The following is a 24,700-nucleotide window of genomic DNA, read 5'->3' on the forward strand; positions in this document are numbered from 1 at the left end:
ATTATTATTACTATTATTTTACTTTTTTATTATTATAATTTTTTAAGTGTCCATTGGTTAATAAGAACCCATTTTTGATTCCACACGCTAGAGTTCTAGGAACTGCAATTTCCATGATTCCTAATGTAGGCTGTACAAATTTTTGAGTTTGTTTGAGAGGTTTAACTTTCCATCTGTCTGCCGGGCCGTTAGTCAAACCTTTAAAAGCTGTTAATTATCTTCTAATGAATGACTTAACTCAACGGCTTTGAGATTTTGGCTCCTGGCGGCGCTTGCTAAATACTTTTACAGTAAAACTGACCGAGCACACTGTAAATTCATTCGAATCCATTCGTTCCAGATGATGTTTGGTCGCTGAGGATGGAGTCAGTTCACATATCTCCCCTCCAGGCACGGTGACACCATATCAGCTCTCGCACATCCTGGACTGATTAGTTAACCGCTCTGCTGTCGCTGTGTATGTGAGTGTATGTGAATGTGTGGTTACACAACTCTGGAAGATTTCATTGAGATTTTTGTTTGCTGTTGAATAAAAAATGCATGAAAGTTCTCACGGTTCCATTCCATCCCCCTCTCCTCACCTCTCATTGGCTGCTTGGTTTTAACAGACAGCCCTATTGCCCCGCCCTCACACCAGGCTTGTGAAACCGATGCTGCCAGCATTGAAATATTTCCCTCTGCTTATACTGTGGGGCCTGAGGCATGCAGTCTCGATTCTATCTCACTTTATCACCGAGAGGGAAAACAGGCATGCAGGTTTTTTCATTGCATCTGTGAAAAATATTACAGTCTTTAATGTCCACTCAGACACTCGCCAGTAACATTCTTCTAAGATGTGACCTGTCCTCTCCATTTGAGTCAAAGAAATGCTAGCCTGTCCTGTCTCTACGTGAATAATGATTTCCTCTTCCTTATTTTTTAATTTGACATGCATCACATCTTAACATAAGCGATTCCAGTGAGCCCTCACTTACCTGACCTTGTCAAGTGGAATTTACCAGTGGATTTCACGTGCCTAGGGGAGGTACACTCATCCTCAAGTTTTAGTCCTGTCCTGTCCGTTGCTGGATCAACCCTGAGTTTGGAACGCCTTGAGATGACAAAGGCGAGCATATGAGAGCGGGACAGGGAAGCAGATGGCAGTAAATTTGACTGAGCGGGTTTTTGGTAGCTTGTTCACTAGGCTTGGCTTGGGTGTAGTACATTAAGCAGATGACTTATGATGACAGCTGGTTTGAGCGCTCTCCCACATCCCGCAATACCTCCGACCACCAGAGAGCAGCACTGCTGGGAGCATGTGCTCACACACATACAGTTCTGTTATATTTGTTTTCCAAAAGATATTTTCTTATCACAGCCAAATCCCTGTTTATGTGGTGTTTCTGTTTATTGCCTCCAGCTATTCTGCTGAAAACCATTTCTAGTGCTCACAGATCATAAGAAAACCTATAATTATGTCTTTGGATAGTGTTGCGTGTCAAAGCAACACACACACACAAAACATCTTAATTTACTTAGTCTATTTTCATTCCAAACCTGCATGACTTGTATGTTATATCCCTACTTCTTCGTAGACATACAACTAGAATTAAAGCAATTATTCCAGAAAATCTTTGCTATTGCACACCTTGACGTGTTCATGAAAGAAGTAGTGATGGCCGATTCGTGAATGAAATTGGAGTCAGTTCTTTTCAACCAATCATTTGATCCTGTTCACAAAACCGATTTGAATTATCTTTTTATGAATCAGACTGATCTAGTTCTCAAGGTCAACACACTGACTTTAATGCACAATTTGCGAATGAGTCACACTTTCGGTTAATCTTCTTCACAAAACTGATGATCTCACAAAACTTCTGATGATCTTTTCAACGAATCGGTTAATCCTGTTCACAAGACTGGTCCAAATGATTCATTCATGAATCACACCGTTCTGGTTCAACTCACCGACTTCACTGCACAATTAGCAAATGAATCACTCTTTTGGTTGATCCTTTTAACAAAACTGATCTCAATGATTCATTTGTGAATCACACTGATCAGATTTAGGAGTTCAACTCACCGACTAAGCTTCCCAGATTTCTGATTGATCTTTTCAACGAATCTGTGGATCCTGTTCACAAAACTGGTCCGAATGATTCGTTCAAGTCTAATCGGACTAAACTGGTTCTTGAGTTCTCGAGCAGACAAGCCATATGAACCACTTCATTTTGCATCTTTTGTGAAGCTTAAAAGGAATTTTAAGTGAACTATTTTTGGTTTTGAATCTATGTATAAGTGTCTAGTGTAGATGGAACAAAAGCTGATGAAACGCAGAGCAGGGACACATGGATAAACACCAAGAACAGATGAAGGAGACTGCACAGATCTCGCCCGAAGCCTCACAGTTTCCTGCGAGCACAGAGATTTCAGTGAGACTCTGGGTGAACCGCAAGCAGTCGAGGAGGCTATGAGAACCGCTTTGAGCCAAGTCGCTAAACCTTGCCTTCCATGAAATGCATAAACCTGCCACACCACTTTGATTTATCCTCCTCATTCACTCGCTCCTGTTACTCTGAGTTATAAACATTGTGTGGAAACGGAGGGAGAGGAAGAAAGAAAAATCACAGAAAGGAATGGAGAACATCCACCTTTTCAAAAACAAACCAGAGCTAAATAACTCTGGGGATGTGATGTATGACAAACCTCATCACGAAGTTATGTAGTTAATATAACTGCAGTAACACACTCTCACACTGGACTTGTTTTCACCCATTCTATCTCTATCATATGAATCTCTTTAATATTTTTGCAGTGGACACTCATTTCGTCTAATAAATCAAATTTTCTGTACACAAATCCATTTGTGTCCCCTGTGAGCTTCACTCTTGGCCTGCTGTGTGTTCACTCAACATATTTGTTTGCATTCTGTCTTATCCGACATGTTTCGTTGGGATTATGGTTTTGTCCTAATGCTTGTTTGTTGTTCATCAGCACAAACATGGTTATTTGTGTGTGTTTGCATGCACAGATGGCGGAGCTGTTGGCCGCCATGGAAAAGGTGAAGCAAGAGTTGGAGTCCATGAAGGCCAAGCTGTCTTCCACCCAGCAGTCCCTGGCGGAGAAGGAGGCTCACCTGACCACACTGAGGGCAGAGCGCAGAAAGCACCTGGAGGAGGTTCTGGAAATGAAGTAAGACCTTTATGCCTGTCCTTCACCCCTTATGGTCTGATCTAGCGGTCACTGCCGTCTTAAAGAACTATTGATGCTCGTTTTAAAGGGATATAATATGATAAACAGGATTTTCTTGCTCTTTTGAAAGGAGTATGTAGACATATTCCATCATTACCAGCGCAGCCCTATTATAACTTGGCGTGGACATTATTACTCGTTTTGCTTGCAAAAGGGTTAGCCAATCATAACAGAGGCCATTCTCATATTTTAATCTTAAAAGTACAGTAGAAAAATTATCCAACAAAATGACTGTTAGAAGGATTCTGTGGTCTTGGTCAGGGGTTTTCACTTTTTGACGCTTTGGCCCCCCAACAAGGATTTTTTTTTTGTTTATGTAATTTTTCTTTCTTTCTTTCTCACTTGGCTCCATTCTATAAAAAAAATATTTGTGAAACATTGTGCATTATTTAATAATGTGCACAGTTCAGATTCTGCATACTATTGTATTATATATTTCATTTATATTTTAAATTAGATTTTTCATTGAATTAGTTTTCATTTTAATTTTTATGAATTTTTTGTCATTTTGATGTGTTCTTTTGTCATTTTTTACAATTAAAAGTAAAAATAAATAAAGTAGTTCATTTTAATTATTGTAGTTCATCAAGGTAGATAAATAAAAATAAGAAATGTTGCCTTGGCAGCTATGTAGCCAAAACAAAGTTGTTTTATATTTTATTTCAGATAATGATTATTTTATTTCAAGTAATTTTTAAATGGGTTTTATAACAAATATAATTTATTTATATTATTTAATTATTATTATTATTATTATTATTATATATATATATATTTTTTTTTACATATTTACTCTTTAATTTTTCTGTGGATCCTCTAAGGGGGTCTTCTGATGCCAGTTTGAAAACCCCTGGTCCATGCTCCATGCATACAGGCATGATTTCCTAATGCAGCAGGTAGGCCAGAGGCCTCTAGAAGAACGTGTGCTTTTTGGAGGATGAATGGGTGTTTGAGTGCTTCTTTATTTCAGGCTTTTCCTCATCGTCCACTGAGCTTCTACAGACTCATCTCTCTAACAGATCACTTCAGCAGAATCCAATCAGAATCACTCTCTCTCTTTTCTCCCACAGCATTCACTGAACTCTCTCTTGTCATTTCTCACTCTCTCTTTCAGTCTTTTTCTTATCAGTGCCTCTACTGCTTTGGTGTTTTGAGCACTTGCTGACTCTAGATAAAGATAGAGGAATGTAGGAGGTCGAAGGTCTCTATACCAGTTGAATTAGGATTCAGTAAAGGATCTCTGCAGTCTGAGTTGCAGAAAGGAGGCCCTCTTGCTGTCAAATGAATGTAGCTCCACTGAGATGGGTTTGGTGCCCTGGAGAAAAGACCTTGTTTTCTGCCTTATAGAGTTTGCACAAGTTCCATTCTGGAATTTCTCCTAATTCTCTCTAAGAGGGTTGTGTTAACTCAGCTCTAACTGGGGTTAGGCCTCCAATTTATCAATTAAAATTTGGTAGCACTTTACAATAAATTGAATATAAATATTAAATAAAAAATAAAATGTTGTTTATTACTTCATGTTCTTTCTTTATATGTAAATGTTTCATTAAGTTGAAATGAAAGCATCAAGTTAAATATTTTTTCTACTGTATATTGACTTCACAAGACTATTGTTTAAGATTGAATATCAAATGGGCTCAAAATAATAGTCATGGCTGCGGAAAAATTTGTCAGAATTGGAGTTTTAAGGACTGTCTGTGTTTTCCAGATTGGCGATTAGATTTTTCAGCCATATTCTCAGGGACAATATGCTTGAGTTATGATGGATTCTAGCATTAAAAGAAGACAGAGTGGACGCTGAGAGATGATTGGAGTCTTTATCTAGGTGTTATGTGTTTGAGTTAATGCTGCATGCTGATTCCCATAAAGATCATTTTGCCACTTAGTATGAAAGAGAAGGAGAGCAGGGTCCCATTGCATCCAAATTTGGCTGTTGAAAGCAGAAGGTCAGCTCAACTGAGACAGGGAGCTCTCTGTATCTCCACCAGCCTCTCATTAACCACACATTTAAAAAAAACAAATCTTGTATTTGAGTGAAAATAAGGCTCTGATAGGGATGGAAGGGAGAGGGTGGTCTTCGATCTGTTTTGGCGATGAACGTAATGCAGTTGGGGCCAGAGAAAGTATACTCGTGCTGTTGAAGAAGCCCTGCCGGCTGGCATCAGACAACAAACTGGACCTCTGGAACACAAAATAGCAGATGCAGAGGTCACAGACTTTTCATTTATTTATTTCCTCAGGCTGAACTTTCGCACGCAAAGTTTAAGGTCAGAAGAGTGAAGACATCGACCCTTTGGGCTGGTTCTCCATCCTCAGCATCTACAAAAAGGCAGAATTAGCACTCTTCCTAAACTCGGTTTGCAAAGGGCATTCTAAAAATGTTCTGAAGTCTTAGTTGTATTTCATGCTAGTGTTTTCCCTAAGAATGAAAGCATATAGTCGCGAAAGGGCTGTCAGGCTCAAACATGTATGACAAAACAAGTCTTATGATATGCATATGCCATTTGAATTGGCACAGTTTGAAATGGAAAAACTTGAAAATGTGAAATAGAGTTAATTTGAAAATGTGAAAGTGCAAATGATATTTGTGACTCTGGACCACAAAACCAGTCTTAAATTGCGATATTTGTAGCAAAAGCCAAAAATACATTGTATGGGTCAAAATTATAGATTTTTTAAGATCAATTTCCATTGAGATATTTAGTAATTTTCCTACCGTGAATATATCAAAACTTAATTTTTTATTTACTAATATGCATTGCTAAGAACTTCATTTGGACAACTTTAAAGGTGATTTTCTTGATGGTTAAAAAAAAATTTGCACCCTCAGATTCCAGATTTTCAAATAGTTGTGTCTCAGCCACATATATTCCTATCCTAACAAACCATACATCAATGGAAAGTTTATTTATTCAGTTTTCAGATGATGTATAAATCTCAATTTTGAGAAATTTACACTTAAGACTTGAACCTGGGTCCAGGGTCACGTTTGGTTAGACGCAGTGGTTCCCAATCCGGGTCCTGGAGAACTCCCAACACTGCATGTTTTTGGTGTCTCTCTTATCTGACACACACATTTGCGGTCTTGGAGTCTTCACTATTAAGCTGATGAGTTGAATCAGGTGTGTTTGAATTGGGAGACATCTGAAATGTGCAGTGTTGGGGGTTCTCCAGGACTAGGATTGGGAACCACTGGGTTAGAAAAATAGTACATAAGAAAAATGGTGATTGTTGGACTGACAAATCTGGAAAGATGCATCTTAACGCACCATATTTGAAAATATACAAATGAAAAATTAGGGAATTCATCTTTATTTGGATAAACTGTAAGAAATTACCTCTAAGGGCTTTAATTGACAGTTTAGACAACAAATAGCTCATTAGTTATGAATTAAAATTTACTGACAACCACTAAGGTAAAATGAAGACCACGATGAGGTCATTATTCAGATAAAACTCACTGAATGTAACCAGCAGTGAGAAGAGACCATTATGAGGTCATCACTCAGTTAAAATCCAAATGGACTTTCAATGGGGTTCTTTGATAATGCATAGAGGTGGACTCAAGCAGTGCTGGCGCCAAGGTTTATGAACGTAACTGTGCTATATGCAGTGTGGTACTTCCATTCAGGCTTGTTTTGTGGAATGAGCAGAGTATTTAGAGCGATGGGTTGAGAAGGTAATGAGATCTCCAGCACACCATCCCATCCTCATGTTTCCTCTTCATTTAGCACAGTTGAAATGCCCTTGGACCGCTGGATATGAGATATGGTGATATCCCAGCGTTCCTCCATTTGATGTGGTTTCCTCCAGGTTTTCTCAGCTCAGTAAAGGCAGACATCAGTCGTCTCCCTTTGAACAAATGTTTAACTTTCTTTCTGCTGTTGTTTGGGAGTGCTGGACATTTTGAAGAGGCCGCCTGAGAGGTGGATGATGATGGAGGGGTTGATCTTGATGAAGAGTCCGTCCTCAGAAGTTTGCTTGAAGGCGTTAAGCCACTTGTCCATTTTTTAGGACTTGAAAAGAGCTGTCACCACCTGAGTGGTTCTCAACTTAGGTGTTACTGTGAAACTCAGGCTCTTGCTTAGTTTTCCAAAGGTCTGGTCCACATGATTAGAACCCATCCACTTATGCAGGAAGAGACCATCTGATCAACATGTAAAGAGCCAGGCCAATTGGCTTCATTTGGAGTGTGATTTTAAGCTGAATTGGCCACAACACACAGTTTGTTGGATTTGAAAGAAGTTTACTTTGTCATTCTGTGTAAAATTATATCATTCTACAGTCGCGCTGTCGTTTAGTTAAAAATTAGTTACATTTCTTTGAATTGTAATTTATTATAATTCTACAGTAGTTCTTCATAATTGAATTCAAGTTGCAGTTCTATATCTTGTTTGATTCCTCAATGCAAACGTAAAAATTTAACAGGAATTTAAACGACAATTTCCTTCGAATTCTTGATGGTGAACAACACTGCTTTTCAGAGCAGGTTTATCTGAAATTATACCACAATAATAAACAGTGGTGAAAAATATTAATTTAAGTAAAGGTATTCTTGTTGTTATTTCATAGACATAAATAAGTACAATGAAGTATAATATGCCATTGAAATATTTTTATTAAGCGTCTTTGGTGAAACTCTGAATAACTTTTAAAGATTTGATTCTACTAGCCTAGAAAACTTCCTTTGATTTATCCATTAATCCATTGATTAAATTCAAAATCGCTGGTTTGTTTTAGTTTATGACCCTTAATCACAGAAGCTGCAATCAGATTAGAGTTTGCCAGAGTAAGAAAGTGCTGTTTAGTTTTGTGTACAGGTTTGTGTTCAGTCTGTGGACTTTTGCTAAACCGGCAGCAGTTGTCCGCTTGCCCTTGCTGTAGTAGATCAATATCACTTTAAAAAAAAATTCCCAACAACTCCCCACTCATGTCACAGCTGGAGCTTTTCATCTCCAGTGGGAGTCCAATTATAAGGTTTGAGCATAAGCGCAGGTATGTGAGGAGTATGTTCAAAGGTGATTAAATTGACACGGGGTGGTGGCAAGGTTATCGTCTGCCCACAAAGTTTTTATTCGAAGGGTGGGTGAAGCTGCAAATTACCCCTGTTAGCACCCTGGTTTCGAGAAGCGGAGCAGAACGGTCTGTTTATTACAGGGACGAATGCTTTAGAAAACAAACCTGTGGAGGTCCAGCATGAAACCCAACCAAAATACAACCCAAAAATGCTTTATCATGTTCACACAACTGATTCACAGTTAAAGGGATTGTTGTTTGGTTCACTTAGACTGAACAAAGCGAAAATGAGAGATGGGGAAAAAATGTTGGCACCTCATAGTGCTTGATAGGTATGCAGTATAAAACACCCATTAGTGTCATCAAACGAAGATTTCGAGGAAGTTCTAAAGATTTAATTTTTCCCACTGCCCTGTTTTTATTGTTTAAAGATGTCAATCGCAAAGTCCAAATGTTCTTTGGCTTTGTAGATTTGTAATCTGTGAATGCTACCATCTTGTACTGAACGATGCTTTTGTTAACAAACAAATTGCCAAGTTCAGTGGGTGGTATGATTTAGCTGCCATAATGGGTGTAATAACAACGGACTTAACTCTCCCAGGCAAGCCGATCTTGGCAGCCTTGATGTAACGTTCTTAGGGGCGCTGGGGCGGATTTGTCTACGGTGTCTGGGTGGCAAGAGAGAGAGAATCTGACATGATCTCTTCTAAGAAGGCTGGAGCAGTCAGGGGCCATAAAGCCCTGGCCTGGAGATCTTAGCAAGCATGTGAACACGGATTATTACAGCATGGAGCCAATGAGGCTGGACATGTGTGAGAGGCCAAGCGGGCCCTGCAGCGATTAGATTTTAAACAGTGTATAATGGCCTCGGCCCTCCCTGTCTCGACCCTGTCGCTCATGTACCCTAGAGCCATAATCCAGCAAAATGTCAGGAAAGCACAAAGATGCATGTAACGTCTCTGTAAATGTCAAGGGTGCTTAAAGATAACATAACCCTAACAGATCACATCAAACATTGCTCGCTGCTCTGGGGTCTTCTGCTGGATCCATTATAATTACATCCCATTAAGAGTGGCTTAATCTTTCGTTGTTAAACCAGCAGTGATAGGGCAGTTCTCTTGTCCTACAGAAATGGAAATTGCAACCTCAACAGCACTGGAGACTTAATCATAAGCTAGACTTGCCTTAGTAGTAACCACAGCTAACCTTAAAAAAAAAAAAATATATATATATATTGGGACTGGAGATAAACTTTGCTGGAAGGTGTTCCTATAGGAGAGGGAATGGACACATTTGTATATATATATATGTGTGTGTGTGTGTTTTCCTCACAGTTACAATAAATAGGGACTTTGGGAGGTTTCAAAGTTTCAAAAAGGCACAAAAGCACCATAAGCGTTGTCCTTTTTGCCAAATTTGTGCAACTTTTCATTTAATGTGTTTCTATAAGACAGTCTAAATAAATCAGTCAGAAATAAATTGCAAAACTGTACCTTTATGGCAAATGTGTCCATTCCCTCTCCTATAGGAACACCTTCCAGCAAAGTTTATCTCCAGTCCCAATTAAACAAACCTGAACCAACTAATCAAGGTCTTCAGGATCAGGACAGCTTTGTAGCTTATCTACCTCTAAAAAGTAAATATAAAAAACTTTGTACTAATAATATGTACCCTTGAGGTACTACTATGAATCTTTTAGGGGTAAGTAAGGTTCAGAGATGTCTCTTTTAGGGTATTGTTATTAGAGTACCATAGTCACAAACTGTTGTACCCCTAAAGGTCCTTTTTTTGCCATTTTATTCTGAGAGTGTATAGAAATTAATGTTATTAAAGTTTACTTTTGTGATGTTCATTTTTATTCATCTCTGAATGCTGACATACACCATTGCTGTCGCATCTTTTAATTAATCATAATTGGTTGTGAATATTTGGAAATGCAAATTAAATTTTCAAATAAAATTTTAGAGAATTTTTAGAATTTTCGTTAAATGGCCTTTTAAATTCCTCACACAAAGCTCTTTTATGGATACGAAGGACTTGGTAAATAGTAATATAAATTTTACAGACTATTTATATTAAACCTTTATGGTGCTTTTTGGATCTTGTCTCCATTTTTGTTGTTGTTCTTGTTTTGAAAAGAACACCTGGGACATTCACCTAACACCCTGTCATATCAGTTTGGAAAGACATGAGCACGAGGCAGAACGATTCATGCAAGCACGTTCCAAGGAAGACTCAGGGTGGGATTGAGGTTGATTCATAAAGTAGAAAAACTGCATTTGTACTCTGCACTGTTGTAGACTGCTGCTCAGGAGACTCTTGTGCCTCAAGTCAGCATTTGGTTTGGCAGGAATAAATCAAGTTGTTCTCTACGGGGAACTCCTGCTGTCTGACTGAGAACCAAGGCTGCACTTAAATCACCAACATCTTCATGCTAACAGCCTTGGCTGATTCTCCACCACCACTGAGATTCTTAGGATTATCTCAGCGTTACGCCACATCTTAGGACAGTTTTGGAAGTGTGAATTTACACCTCTGTCACTCCAGCTGTGGTGTTTATTCATTTCAGTTATTCAGAAAATCATGCAGACTTCTTTTACGCATAGGTGTTCTCGTAGGATAATCTGTAATGGATGAGCTATAGTTTATGTGAACTTGTATATCAGAGCGTTCGAGGACTTTAACTCATCTAAGTGTTTGGCTTTTCCATCCTAACCCTGTTGAGATTCTAGCAGTGCCCCATAAATCATGCTCTGATTTGAAAGGGTGAACTGGAAAACTCTTAACGACAACTCTGAAGGGAAAAAAACTGAGGTCAAATGGAGAAAGTGATGTTACAACATATGGATGGGTGAAAAAATGTATTTCTCCAATGCAAACATTCGAATACTCCTCCGCTTCTGCTCCACTCTGACGGCTTGGGAATGTTCAAGGTTGCGACTCACGGGTGCATATATCCATACATCTTATCAGTGCTGAGGTGACGCGAGGAGCTCATGCTGGCAGCTCCTGTCCGCAAAGAAATCATTGACCGGCTCAGCCGTACTCTCAATGGGCACTGTCTGAGCTGTCTGTCTGTGTCTCTATCTATTCTTTCTGTAATTCAGTTGTTCTTATGTTAGTTCAGACTGTAATCCTCTTAGTTTTTCTGTCATTCTATTTGATATGGTAACATTTTCAAAATGTCTTAAGTGTAGAAAAAATGGGCTTTTATATAGTACTGGGGAAATTTTAGCCAGTGAGTTTTTTCGCCCTTTTTATATCATTTTTTTTTTCAGTCAGTGAAATTGCCACATCCAAATTTAAAAAAAGCTTTCATTTCCTTTTTTACTGTGGTAAGATACCATCACAGCAGCCTGAAGTGATGAGTCAAATCTATTTTTAACCTGGAGCATGCTCTGTTATAATTTTGGCCATGTGCTGAGCTTTCCCTGCTGCTTGTTAGGAAAACGGCACTCACACTAGAGGCTCACTGCTCCAGCACCTTGACAGAGTTTTATTTTTGTGTTTTATTTTATTTTATTTTTTATGTTGTTAGTGGATAGTCAAACTTGTTATAGGTGGCGTGTCATCAAGGCAGGCTGTGTCGATGTCCAAGATCTCATTCACTCTCTTTATTTATAGATGAAAAATACTCGACCACTGATATACACACACTGTACTTACTGTGAGCTGTTTTTTTTGATTGCGCCTCCTGTCCACACACACCTGCTCCTGAGGCAGTTTGCTTTGGCACGGTGGTCCGCAGGCTGCTGCCCGGGGGGGGGGATGTTGCTCAAGGTGACAGGTTGGGACAGCATAATTAAACAGTCGGAAACGGGAGCGAAGAAGTGCCAGGATGAGTGAGGGAATGAAGGGAGGGGTGTTGTGGAGCTATACGGCCTCGTGTTGATGGCAGGTGCTTGATAAGATGAAAGAGGGATGAAACTGAGGAGAGCTGCCAACTTCTGGGCAGAGAGGGAAACGGAGTGAACGCTGCCACTCAGGCCAAACACAACACGGACGAGTGGACTGCGGCCAAAAGACCTCCGTGCACACCCTGTGAATTTATGTCTGAACCATGTGTTTCTCTCACACGTTTGCTATCGTAGTAACTCTCATTTTCATTCGGGTCTGTGGTCAGAGCCGTTTCTTTGCATTAATGTGTAAGCTGCTGAGGCTATTTCTTTATCCACTGTTTTATACACACCCTGTCATTCTGCCCTACATCAGATGAATTAACTGTGGAGTGAGTGGTTGTTTGGCACCCGAGTTCATACATTATATTGTAGGTTCTCCGTGTCTTACTTTCACTGTATATATTGGATAAGAATCGCGGATGGAACAGCGGAGGACATTCAACATTCCCAGTCAACCTGTTTCTTTTTTCCCCCCATTGAACTCTCTGGAGTTCAAATAACCATACTATAACTGCTTTAACAGATCAAATGCTTAAAACTCGTGTGCTTTAAGATATTTGACTGAATCATAATTACCGTGAAGCTCGTTTTTTGAATACTGTACTGTATTCTGAACGTCTTGAGAATTTCAGAAACTGGTTTTTGATGGGTTGTCAGAGTTTTACTCTAAAGTTAGTTTTATTTGTATAGCACTTTTCACAACTCACAAAGTTTCAGAGCAGCTTTATGGTAAATTACAGTACAGTACAGTAGAAGACCACATTTACCAGGTTAGAGCTGGGCAATATGGTTTACATTTGGTGATTTAAAAAAATCACTAATCATGCTGTGCGCAGGAAAAAGAATGGAATACATATCAGCCGTTTTATCATGTGACGTGAGAGACGAAAGCCCTCTGGATTTCTCAGAAATGTCTGATTTACGAAAGGGAAAATTGATTTTACAAATGAGCGAGTTTTTTTTTTTTTTCTGTTTTCATTTCGCTTGGTTAGCAACGGGTTCATCGTCCATGGCACGGCTGATATGCATGTTAATCTGTCACTCATTTACGATTATTGTACTTGATCTGAATACAGCTAAATAAACCTCTCGGCAAGCTCATGTTAAAAGACCCTAGTGGCGGCTTTTATAAGTTTCCTCTGATTTGCAACTGGAGGATAATTTTCCCTCCACAGTGGCGTCAATATTAGGTTGTTTTGGATTGGAAACTGGGAGCCCGCTGTGACCTCACATTAATTGAAGAGCAGCAGTGAATGATTCTCCATCGCGATTCGGGACTTGTAGCCCTAATCGATAGGTAATGTATCAAAATGGAAAATCTTCTCTCATGTTTGCTGGGCTCTTCTGATTTCTCTTCTGATAACCTTTGTTCCCTATTATGAACCTATAGTACAAGTTCATTCATGGAACCATGACTGGCAATAAGGAACACTTATTTTTAACAGTGTAGGCAAATGCCTACAGTATAAGTATCAATATCATGTGCTTATTATTCTCTCTGCTCCTAGTGCTCCTAGTCCATATCCGATAGATGTGACATTGTTTGTCCAGTAAAGGTGAATGTACTGGAATGATATATATAAGTGTGTTGGAATAATCGGGGCGTGTGAAATTTACACTCATGCATTCCATACAGTGAACGTGAGGGCTTTCGGAGTCATCTCAGACAGTCCTGCACTCCACTGTTATTTATTTATTTACTCCCCTATGTCAGACCCCCATCCCACAGAACAGCATCCTAAATCTGCTGCCTGCCATCTCAAGGTGAAAGGGATAAATTCACCTCTCCAGCACTGGGGGTCTGCTTCCATCCACTCATCCCTAAAGAATCCTACTTTTGCTTTATGTCCCAGATGCGATCCGAGGACCTGACTTGGACTTCACACATCTGCCTAATAAGTGCAGCGTTTGCGCACGCATCAGTAGACTAGCACAAGTTAATTCTCAAACTTAAATAGTATTTATAGCTCCGAACAGGCTGTGTGACTGAGAAGTTATTTCCTCAAAATGTACAGTATGTCAGTATGCAGTTTTCCCTATTGCTCGCGTGCCAGCTATTATCCCTATGTATTGCCGACTCCTGGTCTACAGTATACTGTCCTGCCCCTTTTAAAAAAATTTATAAGCATTTTATTTTATTTTTATATCTTACTTTTTCCATACCATATTTATAAATAACTTTCTTGTTTTTGTATTCTTTAATAATTGCACTGTCCATGGATCGGACCTGACTTACATTTCAGTGTTGGTCATATGCTCTCCATGTATGTAACAAATTAAAATCTTGAATTTAATTAGATGCCAAAGCAGGGGCAGCAACGAGTGGGGATTGTCTTGTCTTGTAGAGATTTGGCTTACTGAATACTGTCCTGTATTTTAGGGGTGCACTTGGACTGACTTGGCACATAGTTCAAGGAAGGAAAACTTCTGATACATCACAGGCTTTTCCGCCATCTCAAGCTTTAATAACTTTCGAATTCCTATTGTGCATTGTCTTTGTAATGCCACGTGAGTCCTTTGTAAAGCTACATTGCGTAGATTTTTTTGCATGCTTGCAGAAGTTCCCTCTTGTGTTTCTTTCTTACCATCTTTCGGCATTAATCTTTTTCTCCATTTGATGCTTGTATGAATCTTTCACTAAGGAGGCAGCTTTGTGCTGAATTGAGGAAAATCTGAGAAGAATAACATCACTGGATACACTCTTGTAGCATACATCACTACAGAACACTTCTTACACTACATAAAGCAGAAAAAGGCAAGACAACTCCTCTCATCTGCAATTCTGATGCAGTTTAATAATTTCTGAAGTCATTATCAAATCATCTGTCTGTTCCAGATCATTGTCTTGGGAGGAAAAGTGTGGACTTTGAAACTGCTGTAGTCAGTAGACTAAATAAACTACTTAATTTAATTGTTGAAGAAAATGTAAACATAAGTGAATTTTAAATTTAATATGAATATTAATGTAAAAGTATTAATTTATTGAGTTATTAATATTTTAAAGCACTGACTCCATCAGTGTTATCTCATGTTGGTAGTATGCCAGTTTTACGATCTTTTAATACTTTTATAGTTTTCATTAATATTATGGATTATTTTCAGATAACATTTAGATTTATACAGTTTTAGTAACATTGTCGTTATTTTTTTATATTTGTATGTGTTATTTATTAATTTGTATTTCAGATTTAGTTATTTTAGTACATACATTTAAATAATTTTAAAATAGCTGAAATAACTTCAGCTAATGTTTTTTTAAGTAGCTTTTTTTAATGATTTTAGTTTTATTTAATAACCTTGTAACACACTAAAATAAAAAAAATTAATTACTGTTTTTGCCCCAAATATTCCTAGATTTTAATCTAAATGCACTTGAAACATTATCAGTAGAATTGTCTGGTATTTCAGTTATTATTCATTTCTCAGTTAAAGTCAAAGTTGAAATCCTTTTGAGTGCAGTGAATGATTGACAGCTAAGTCATCCTGCTGTTCAGGATGCCTCCGTGTGCATCAGTGTTTACATTTTTGATGCAGTTGTGTTTTTGTGCATTTTTTTATTCTGAATGTGTTTAGTGATCGAATCCAAAGATTCCCACAGTCGATCAGATCACTGAAACATCTTAATAGCAGGTTTCAATGTGGCTTCTAAGAAGGAAATCATTCTCAAGCAGACCAAGTCCCAATCCTGCTTCATTACTCTGTACCTTTCTTCGTACAGTCGGGACGAGTTGGCGTTGGTGAGCTTCTTACTTCAAGGCGATTAAATGAGGAGCAGTTCGAGGCGCTCATTTCTCTGCATATTTAAATGCAAACCCAGTGCAGCTGTCCAGCCCAGCCAAGAGCAGAAGGCAGAGAACAGATCTGAAGCTAATTGGGCTAACAGCACTGGCTCCGTGTCAGTCCCTTCTGCCCCGCTGGCCAACAGGACTCCTGATAGCCGCCCTCCAGGGACCGCATCACAGCTGCATTTCTTAAGAGCTCATTTCCCTAATAGCAGCCCCATTTTCCTCTCTTCCCTTATCTTTATATTATTTCTTTTCATCTCTTGCTTTTATTCCAGTGCTTTTCTCTGTTGCCTCGCCATTGGCCCATTGGTCAGGTATGCGGCGGAGCCGGACCACATACATATGGCAGTGCTCAGGGAAAGTGAACGTCTGTTTAAAAAGAGCGAGCTTCACATACTTAGTTATATGTACTTTATTCCAGCATGTTTGCATTTGTTTAATGAGGGGGATCTCTAAGCCCACTTCAAACTCCTCATGAGTAATTACCGCCGTAGCTGCTTTGTTTGTGGAGAGAGTGTGGCATCTGTATATGATATGTTTGTTTTGGCTGCAGGCCATTTTGAAGCTCTTGTTAGTGTATTGCATTAACAAATATCTTGTTTGTGGCCGTATGTTAGGTTGTGCTAGAGTGTATATATCTGCCTGTCTTGCTAATAGGAAAGCCATCTCGTCCCAAGGCTGCGATTATACGGAAGGCAGTGGGTTTGACTTCCACAGGGGGGCATCCTCCGCCCCCTCCATCCCACATTAAAGCATCTCTGTCTGGAAATCAAGGTCAATGAGCCCCCTCCACTTTTTCCACCCCACATCTGTGTACATAACCACTGGGCTGAGAGGAGCGATTGACTTGCGAAGGACTTCATTTAAAGCCCAAGGAGACATTCCAAGTCCTTCATCCATCTGTTTTCCTTCTGCGTTCCCTCCCTCCATTTGTCTCTCTTTATTCCACATCCTCTTTCCCTTTTGGCTCCTCCTTAGCGATCATGTTTATGTGAAAAACACACATCTACTCATCTAGTCGGATACGGGTGTCTGTCTATATAGTTTGTAAACTAGGAGTCGTTAGGTTTTGTGCTGTTTGCTGAATGGCTGAGGATATTCAGTGTCTGCTGGTTTTGGGATTGAGACACATGGGCTCTATATTTGTACAGTATACTGAGATCAGACAGACTGGGATCACACTGAAACATTTTATGTTTTAGGATTTGGAAAATAAGCTAATTCTCTGTTCTTTTAATCATAAGCAAAGTTGTTGTTTTTTTCTTTATTTTATATATGCAAAATAAAAATGTATAATAAATTGTTTTAAATGTATGTGTATCAGCTCACAGCAGTGCATTGTGGGGTATTTAAGATTGACCGATGGTGGTGGTGGTGGTGGTAGTAGTAATAATAAAAATAATAATAAACAACAAACAATAATAATAATAATAATACATTTTATTTCTAATGTGCTTTTCATAGACTCAAAGCGCTACAGTATACAAGTGGTAGAGCATTCCATAGACGTGGTGCTGAAACTGAGAATGCTCGGCCGCCCATAGACTTTAATTTATATCGAGACTGCTAGAGAATGCATGACCTGGAAGAGCACAAAGTGCGAGCTGGGATATGAGCAGTGACTAAACTGCAGAGAGAAGCAGGAGCCATCCCATGAATAGCTTGATATGTTAAGATCAGTGTTTTGAATTCAGTACATGCTTGTATCGGCAGCCAATGTAAATCAGAGAGTACTGGAGAAATATGTTGACGATTGGTTGTATGTGTCAATAACCATGTGGTTGAATTTTGTATATATTGTAATTTTTTTATTGATTTATTTGGGAGACCAAGATAGCACACATTGCAGTATCAAGCCTTGATGTAATAAAGGCATGTATAAGCCTTTCTGCATCTGGCAATCTGGAAGTCTAGCGATATTTCTAAGATGGAAAAATGCAATCTTTGATACCTTTTTTATATGTGCATCGAGCATTAGTTCAGAGTCAAAAATAATGCCAAGATTACGTAATTGAAGGGACGGAGTAACCAAGTGCTTGACAGTAGTCAACTCTGAAATATTAATTTTGATGTACCAACAAAAAGAATTTCTGTTTTTTCTTGCATTAGCTTAATAAAATTATCATGTATCCAGGCTTTTATCGCATCGAAGCAGGTGCTAAGGGCTGTAACCGCAAGATTAGGATCAGGCTGCATGCTGATATAGATCTGCGTATCATCAGCATTACAATTAAAACCTAAACCAAACTTACGAATAATGTCACCCAGAGGCAACATAAGGATGCTAAATAAGATGGGACCAAGCACAGACCCCTGTGGGACACCTTGCTGGACTATAGTTGATAAAGATTTGTTTCCCACCAAGGACACTAACTGGGAACGATTTGTAAGATAAGATGTAAACCATGTAAGAGCAGTACCAGAGACTCCTAAATATACAGACAGTCTTTCAAGAAGGACAGCATGTGATATAGTGTCAAAAGCAGCCGTGATGTCTAACAATACCAAAATACAATACTACTACTACTACTACTACTAATAACAATAATTATTGTTGTTGTTTATTTTTGTTCTTTTGTTGTTAAGTCTTAATAATAAAATATATTATTTATATATATTATAAAATATATATTATTTTAAAATATTTTTATTATTGTTGTTGTTGTTGTTGTTACAGTTTTTCTTTTGTTATGGTTATTAATATAATAATGCTGTAAAAAATAACAGCAGCAATAAATATAATAATATTTTTTAATTAATCGAACCATTTAAAAATGTAATACTTTTTATTAATAAATTTTTGTTTATAACAGTCTGTCATGGTGTTAAATGAGAGAAATGCAGAGCAGAAGCATTTTAACAAGTGGTCTCAGACTTTTGGATCCCTGTCTCTCTGTCTGTCTCATTTCTCTTTTGCTGTCTTTTGTGTCTTCTTATGGTAGATCATGCTTTGATCATGAGCTTACTCCACTGTTCCTGTCTGTCTCTCAGGCACCCGCAGGTTTGAAGACGTTTTGCTTCTGCTGCATCATCCCTCTCTGGTTCACGGTCCCAGTCCTGGGAATACCTGTGAAGATTAGTGTCTGGCCTGGAAAAGGGCTCAGTCTATTTTAGTCCGGAGGGGGATGCAGGTGGGTGGCCGGCTGTGAAAACCTCACTCATGTGATGCCCTTATTTCCCACCCTTGATAATTTCATCTCACTCATTCCTTAATATCTTATATGCACCTGTTTATCTTCCCTTTCCCCCTCCAATTCTATCCTTTTCTGTTTCCAGCTCAGTCTCCTTTTGTCTAGTTTCTTCAATCCATGATTGTCTTTTGTCTCTCCCAGCCTTTGTTCTCTTCTTCATCAGCAGTTGTCGTATTTCCCTCCATTGCACTCTGTTCCCACCCCCCCTTGCTGAGGCCTGAGCACTGTGTGAATCTGAACACATGAATACTTAAAGGTCCCATTTTCCGCTGCTTTTCTCCGTGGTATGATCGGCATGTGCGCGGTCCAGCTCACTGATCCCCAACGATGTTAACACATGTCTGCAACAAAGAGGAGACACGTACCCCCACCTCCTCGCCAGACCTTTCATCTCCACACCATGCTATCTGATAAACCGATGGCCAGAACCCCCATCGGATTGGCGCAGCACTGTGGGCCTGTGTGAGCATCACAAACCAATGGCCCTGTTTGACGTTGAGATGAATCAGATCACTCTCCCCTACATCACTCCTCTCCCTCTCACTCTCTCACATCTTCAGTATGTACTCTGGTTCAGTTGTGATAGAGGACTGAAATGTGCATCCTGAATTGGCATCACATGCTCTTTTCACCTGCTCTTCTACCTCTACAGAGGATTTGCCATCACTCTGGCTGTATTCTAAAATGTAGTAAACTGGCTTGCTGCCTACTAAGGGAGCATTTTAATGGAATGGAACATCAAAATTTACTCATTTGCAATACTGTAGATACAAAAAAAGTACTCACAAGAGACTTGGCTCATCAATTAATCTTCAGTAGTTTTGTTTTGTTGCTAAGCTGATGCCATGGAAATGACAGAAATATTAGGACACATAGTACAATTTTAGTTAGATCGAAAATGATACATTTTATTTATTTATGTTTGTTATATATTCTTTCTTTTCTTTTTCTTTTTTGGCCACAACTACTACTGTGGTTCTTTTGTTGATGTAATATTAGTGTTGTTTGAACATTCATAACATAATAAGGCTGTTAAATATTTATCTACAAAAATAAAATAAAAAATCTATATTTAAAAAAATATATCTGTAATATCTTAAAATGACTGTGTTTATCAGCAGCTCGCTTGTTTTTGAAACTGGGCTACTAGACATCCACCGTTCCAGAGGTTAAATGGTTTGTTGCTTGGGTTTGTTAAATGCATAAACAGTGTAGTTTATTAGGATCAGGATAACTTTGGACTCAATTTCTTCTTGAAAACATGTAGCTCACACTTCCTAATTGCAGCATTGTTTGCATTTGTGTTTTTTTTTTGGGGGGGGGGTTCTTGGCTGATTTGGATTCGTACAGAGTAGCTAATGGGCCGTAGTTGTGCTGGAAATTCATTTGAGCAACACCCCAAAACTCTCCCGACTGATATGAAGTGCTGCCGTCAACACGTGCCTGAACGCTACAGGCGATAAAGTGCCTGCCAAACAAGGCAACCTCAAAATAACTACTCAACTCTGTCTGGGCTTAACGTCACTCCACACATATAGTTATGTGCAGATCTGCCTTTTTCTGCGGTATTACTGACAGTGTTTATGTCTATGAGATCATTATAAAATGTCCTAGATTGCAATGATTACAGGCGATTACTAGAGATGGAACGTTTTGACGGTTGGGAATATATAATATCCATTTAGAGTGTGTGGATTGAGCCGGGTCAGTTTGAAATCAAGTGGGAATACCGTGTCAGAATGTGATGCAACTTTCTCACAGTAAAGCAGAAATTACTTTTTTTGATTAACTTTTTATTATCCTTATTGAGTGAATGTGGCATTCTCGCACTATTTCACTCTCTCTCCTGCTCAGGTTTTGGAGAAATTATGTAGACGCTGCAGCTTTCGCTGCCCTAAAATTACAATACTGTGTGATCTTTTGGGGAAATTGTGCATACAATATCAAAAAATTCAGAGCTCAGCATGTTTTCTCCATTCCAAGGCACTGTAAAACTCTCGCTGGCTTTGTTTCGTCCTGATTTTACTCTTCCTGCTCTTTTAAAATCTCAGCTAAAGAGGACAGAGATCGAAATCAAGAAAATGGAGCTGTAAAAAAATGAGTCCCACAGGACTCTTCAGTCAACCCTTCATTTAAATACCATGCTGTGTTTTTTAACTTTAATTGCTCTTGTATTGCCAGTTTTTTTCAGCTATAATCTCTGCTTAACAAAACGGATTTCACAAAAAAGGCAAAGGAAGAAAAAAAAACGCTGCCTTTTCAGTTGATTATACGTTCCCTGTGCCAAGCAATTATCGTCCTTAAATATCTATTCTTTAAAAAGGGAAGGAAAAAAGAAAGATTGACTTCCAAAGAGAGCAGCGACTGAAAAAAAACGAAACACAAAGTAGAACTGACAGGCAATCCTTTTACAAAGAAGTGATCCCAGCAAACGAAAATCATTTTTTCCTCTTTTTTTTTCCCCAAGAGATATTCAATTATCAGTCGTTTGCAGGAAGGGTGCCTATGGGTCATTTCAGTTAAGCAGTTAAACATTTTCATGTCTCCACCATACAAGTCTTAATATACTGGATATTAAACTTAAACCATTTTTAAAGATCAAACTCATTTTAGTGAGTTTCTTTCATCATAATCAAGTGAACATGGGGTCAATTTTAAATCATTTCACTACTGAGCGGATTTGCACTGCCAGAGTGAAAACTGCCAATTTCTAAAGATCTATTCCAGGCGTTTTGTATTTTTCCTTCTCATATCAAAGTGTTTCAATAGAAGCATGCTGTCTTTGGAATTTAGTTTTAATTAGTAATCGTTTTATAATTTTTCCTGTCTTCACTTTCCATCCATTTGTGTGAAACATGCTGAATTTTCTTTTGCGTTTTGGTCATCTTGCCATTTCTGCATGTGGTTAAATAAGAAATTAGACACACAGGCATGCAGATTCAGTGAATAACGCTTTTAAGATTCTGTTTGATGTGAAAAGATGTGTTGAAGGCTGCATGTAGGGTTTGTGTTTTATAAAGCAGTTCTCTAATTTGATTGGACAAGCAGCATTCCATAACAGCACTGCAGCCGTTCAGTGTTTATATCAGACTGATTGTACGTGTTTCTCTATCTTTGTGTAAAGGGATTCTATTTGCTTACTCTAACTCTTTAAAAAGTGGTGATTTTGCGACAGCTTCATCTCTGACCCCAAGACCATGTCTTCTCTGTCCCTTTAGTTCCTCTCCTCTTCTCTCTCAGCAATGATTCTGAATCATTTATATGGTGCCCTTGGACGTCTGACCTATTTCCTGACTCCACTCTGTACTCACCATTACAGCTTTTCAGTCCCAGTTTCTGGAAATATCTAGAACACTATCTCACTAAAAGCTAAAAGTCGTCAGCAGACGACTGATAATTCTCAGATTCGTACTTTTAGTCTTAAGCTCTTACCTTTTGTGAGTGTCTGTGGAGGTTTACTTGGCTAAACTTTAAGGAGGTGAACAAAATCTGTCCCTCGGGGATCTTTTCAATAAAGGCAAAAAAAAAGTTGAATAGCGGGCACACACACACACACTCAACTCACCTTTTCCCCCCAAAAAACATTAAGCAGCACAATTGTTTTCAACATTGGTAATGATAAGAATTGTTTCTTGAGCAGTGAATCGGCATATCAGAGTGATTTTTGAATGATCATGTGACAGAAAACAGTACTGATGCTGAAAATTCAGTATTGTAATTACCGGAATGTATTACATTTAAATATATATATATATATATTGATATAGAAAACAGTGAGCTTACGAAACGTTACAAAAATTATTGAATTTACACTTTAAATAAAAAAAATATTCGGAGTAGTAATTCAAAAGATTTTACTTTTTATGCCCCATTTCTTTATAAAATTCAACATTTCTAAGAAAGTTTTTCTATAGCGGTCCCCTGAACTGTCAAAAAGTTACAAGCTCAGGTGTCCTATTAAAGGGAGACGAAGCTGTTCGCACAGCTTCATTCATTTTCATTCACAATTTGGATTGTTTTTAGATTCAAACTGAATTATTGTAATAATAAAATGCTTATCTATTAGTGAGCGTGTGTGTGTGTGTGTTTGTAGGGGAAAGAAAATGATTGACAGGCCAGTCATGGCAGTGTGCTGGCTCAGCCTGTGCTTGTCCATATTTTCGACAGGAAATGGTTCCCACAGTATCAGACCCTTGAATCTTGTTCATTAAAATCCATTTCTGAGGAAAAAAAATCTCTCTCTCTCTCTCTCTCTTTCTCTCTCTCATTCATTCTCTCTTCCTCCCTCTTATTTGTGTGGAGAACTTTTGCCAGTTAGATTGACAGGTGAGCCACAGTTACAGTGCGGGCCTCCTGTCACAAGTCACTCTGTAGCTGTCGCCATACCGGCATCTGTCAAAGGCGCTCAACTCCTTCAGCAGATTAACATCACTGACACAGAGAGGGGGATATGGGGGTAAGAAACCAAGAGAATGGAGAAGAGAGAGCAGGGGAATGTGGAAAAGATTAGCTGGGATGGCTGGAGGGGGAAAGGCTGATATGTGCTCTCTGTCCTGTCATCTGTTTCAGCTGGAGTGGAGTGAGGGAGTCTGAGCTGTCTTGTCTTTTCTCCGTCTCTCAATCTTTCTCTCTCTCTCTTTTCGCTTGTGTGGTCCAACTATTTTCCTCCCCGGCAGCTGCTCGCCCTCTTAAAGTTGCTCTGAGTGGCTCTAAAGATGAAGCTTGTGATAGCGAACATCAGCAGGAAGAGAGCAGAGAGACTTACCTCTGCTCTGCTTTTGTTCTCCCTTGAGAAAGAAAAAAAAACCCTAAAAGTTCGCTGAAGTGCTTATGGGACTTTGTTGCTTTTAAGTGAACATCTTGAACACTTCTGAGCGAGCCGAGAAAAAGCTTGACTTTGAAACCTCACACACCCAGGTGTGTCAAAGGATCACTTTGAAAGCCGAATCGATCACTTTACCTTTGTCTCTCGGTCTTGTGCACCAAAGCCGATTTTTCCACCTCGTTTTTATTTTTAAACTTCAAACTTCAAAGCCCCTCCCCCTCCCTCTTTGCCCAACCCCCGGTGCTGCCCTGTGCTCGTTGGGCTCAAGGAGGCCCAGGAGCTGCTTCTGAAGTGTTGGGTAGAGATGAGATCCAGACCCTCACTCCCCACTGTAAATGACTGCTACACCCTGCTGGGGCCAGAAATATAGCCCTCAGGGGCCTTCCTTCCCAAACCCTGCAGTATTTGAGTCATAAATAGAGCTCGAGTGTGTGGTTGCGTGTCTGTTTTTAAATGTGCTTCTCAGTGAGATGTTGCTTTGAAGTGATAATTAGAAGTGAATTTAAATATAATTTTTCCATGTTTCAATTTTTTTATTTTTTATTATTGTATTTATTGGAATTGTGATGTTGGGAATTCTTTATGCAATTAAAACACATTTTAACCATTAGCATAAACATAAAACAGAGCTGTATCAAGCCTCTCATATGTACTTCAGTGGTGGACTCTTGTCCAATTTCAGCACTTAAGTCGAGCGACTGCACGTTATTGACCCCTGAATGACAGTGTCATGGCGGCTGTCCCAGGGGACGT

The 24,700-nt window shown here is 39.0% G+C and overlaps 1 protein-coding gene across 1 annotated transcript in view; it reads left to right on the forward strand.

The window, feature by feature from the left end:
- Positions 1–24,700, forward strand: part of LOC113076046 (ELKS/Rab6-interacting/CAST family member 1-like) — a 91,107-nt gene that overhangs the window by 18,636 nt on the left and 47,771 nt on the right. Inside the window, exon 3 of the mRNA XM_026248694.1 lies at positions 3,011–3,171. Coding sequence (XP_026104479.1) covers positions 3,011–3,171 — 161 coding nt within the window. The remainder of the gene's footprint in view (positions 1–3,010; positions 3,172–24,700) is intronic.

The sequence above is a fragment of the Carassius auratus genome, unplaced genomic scaffold, assembly GCF_003368295.1.
Source record: "Carassius auratus strain Wakin unplaced genomic scaffold, ASM336829v1 scaf_tig00018441, whole genome shotgun sequence".
NCBI lineage: Eukaryota > Metazoa > Chordata > Actinopteri > Cypriniformes > Cyprinidae > Carassius > Carassius auratus.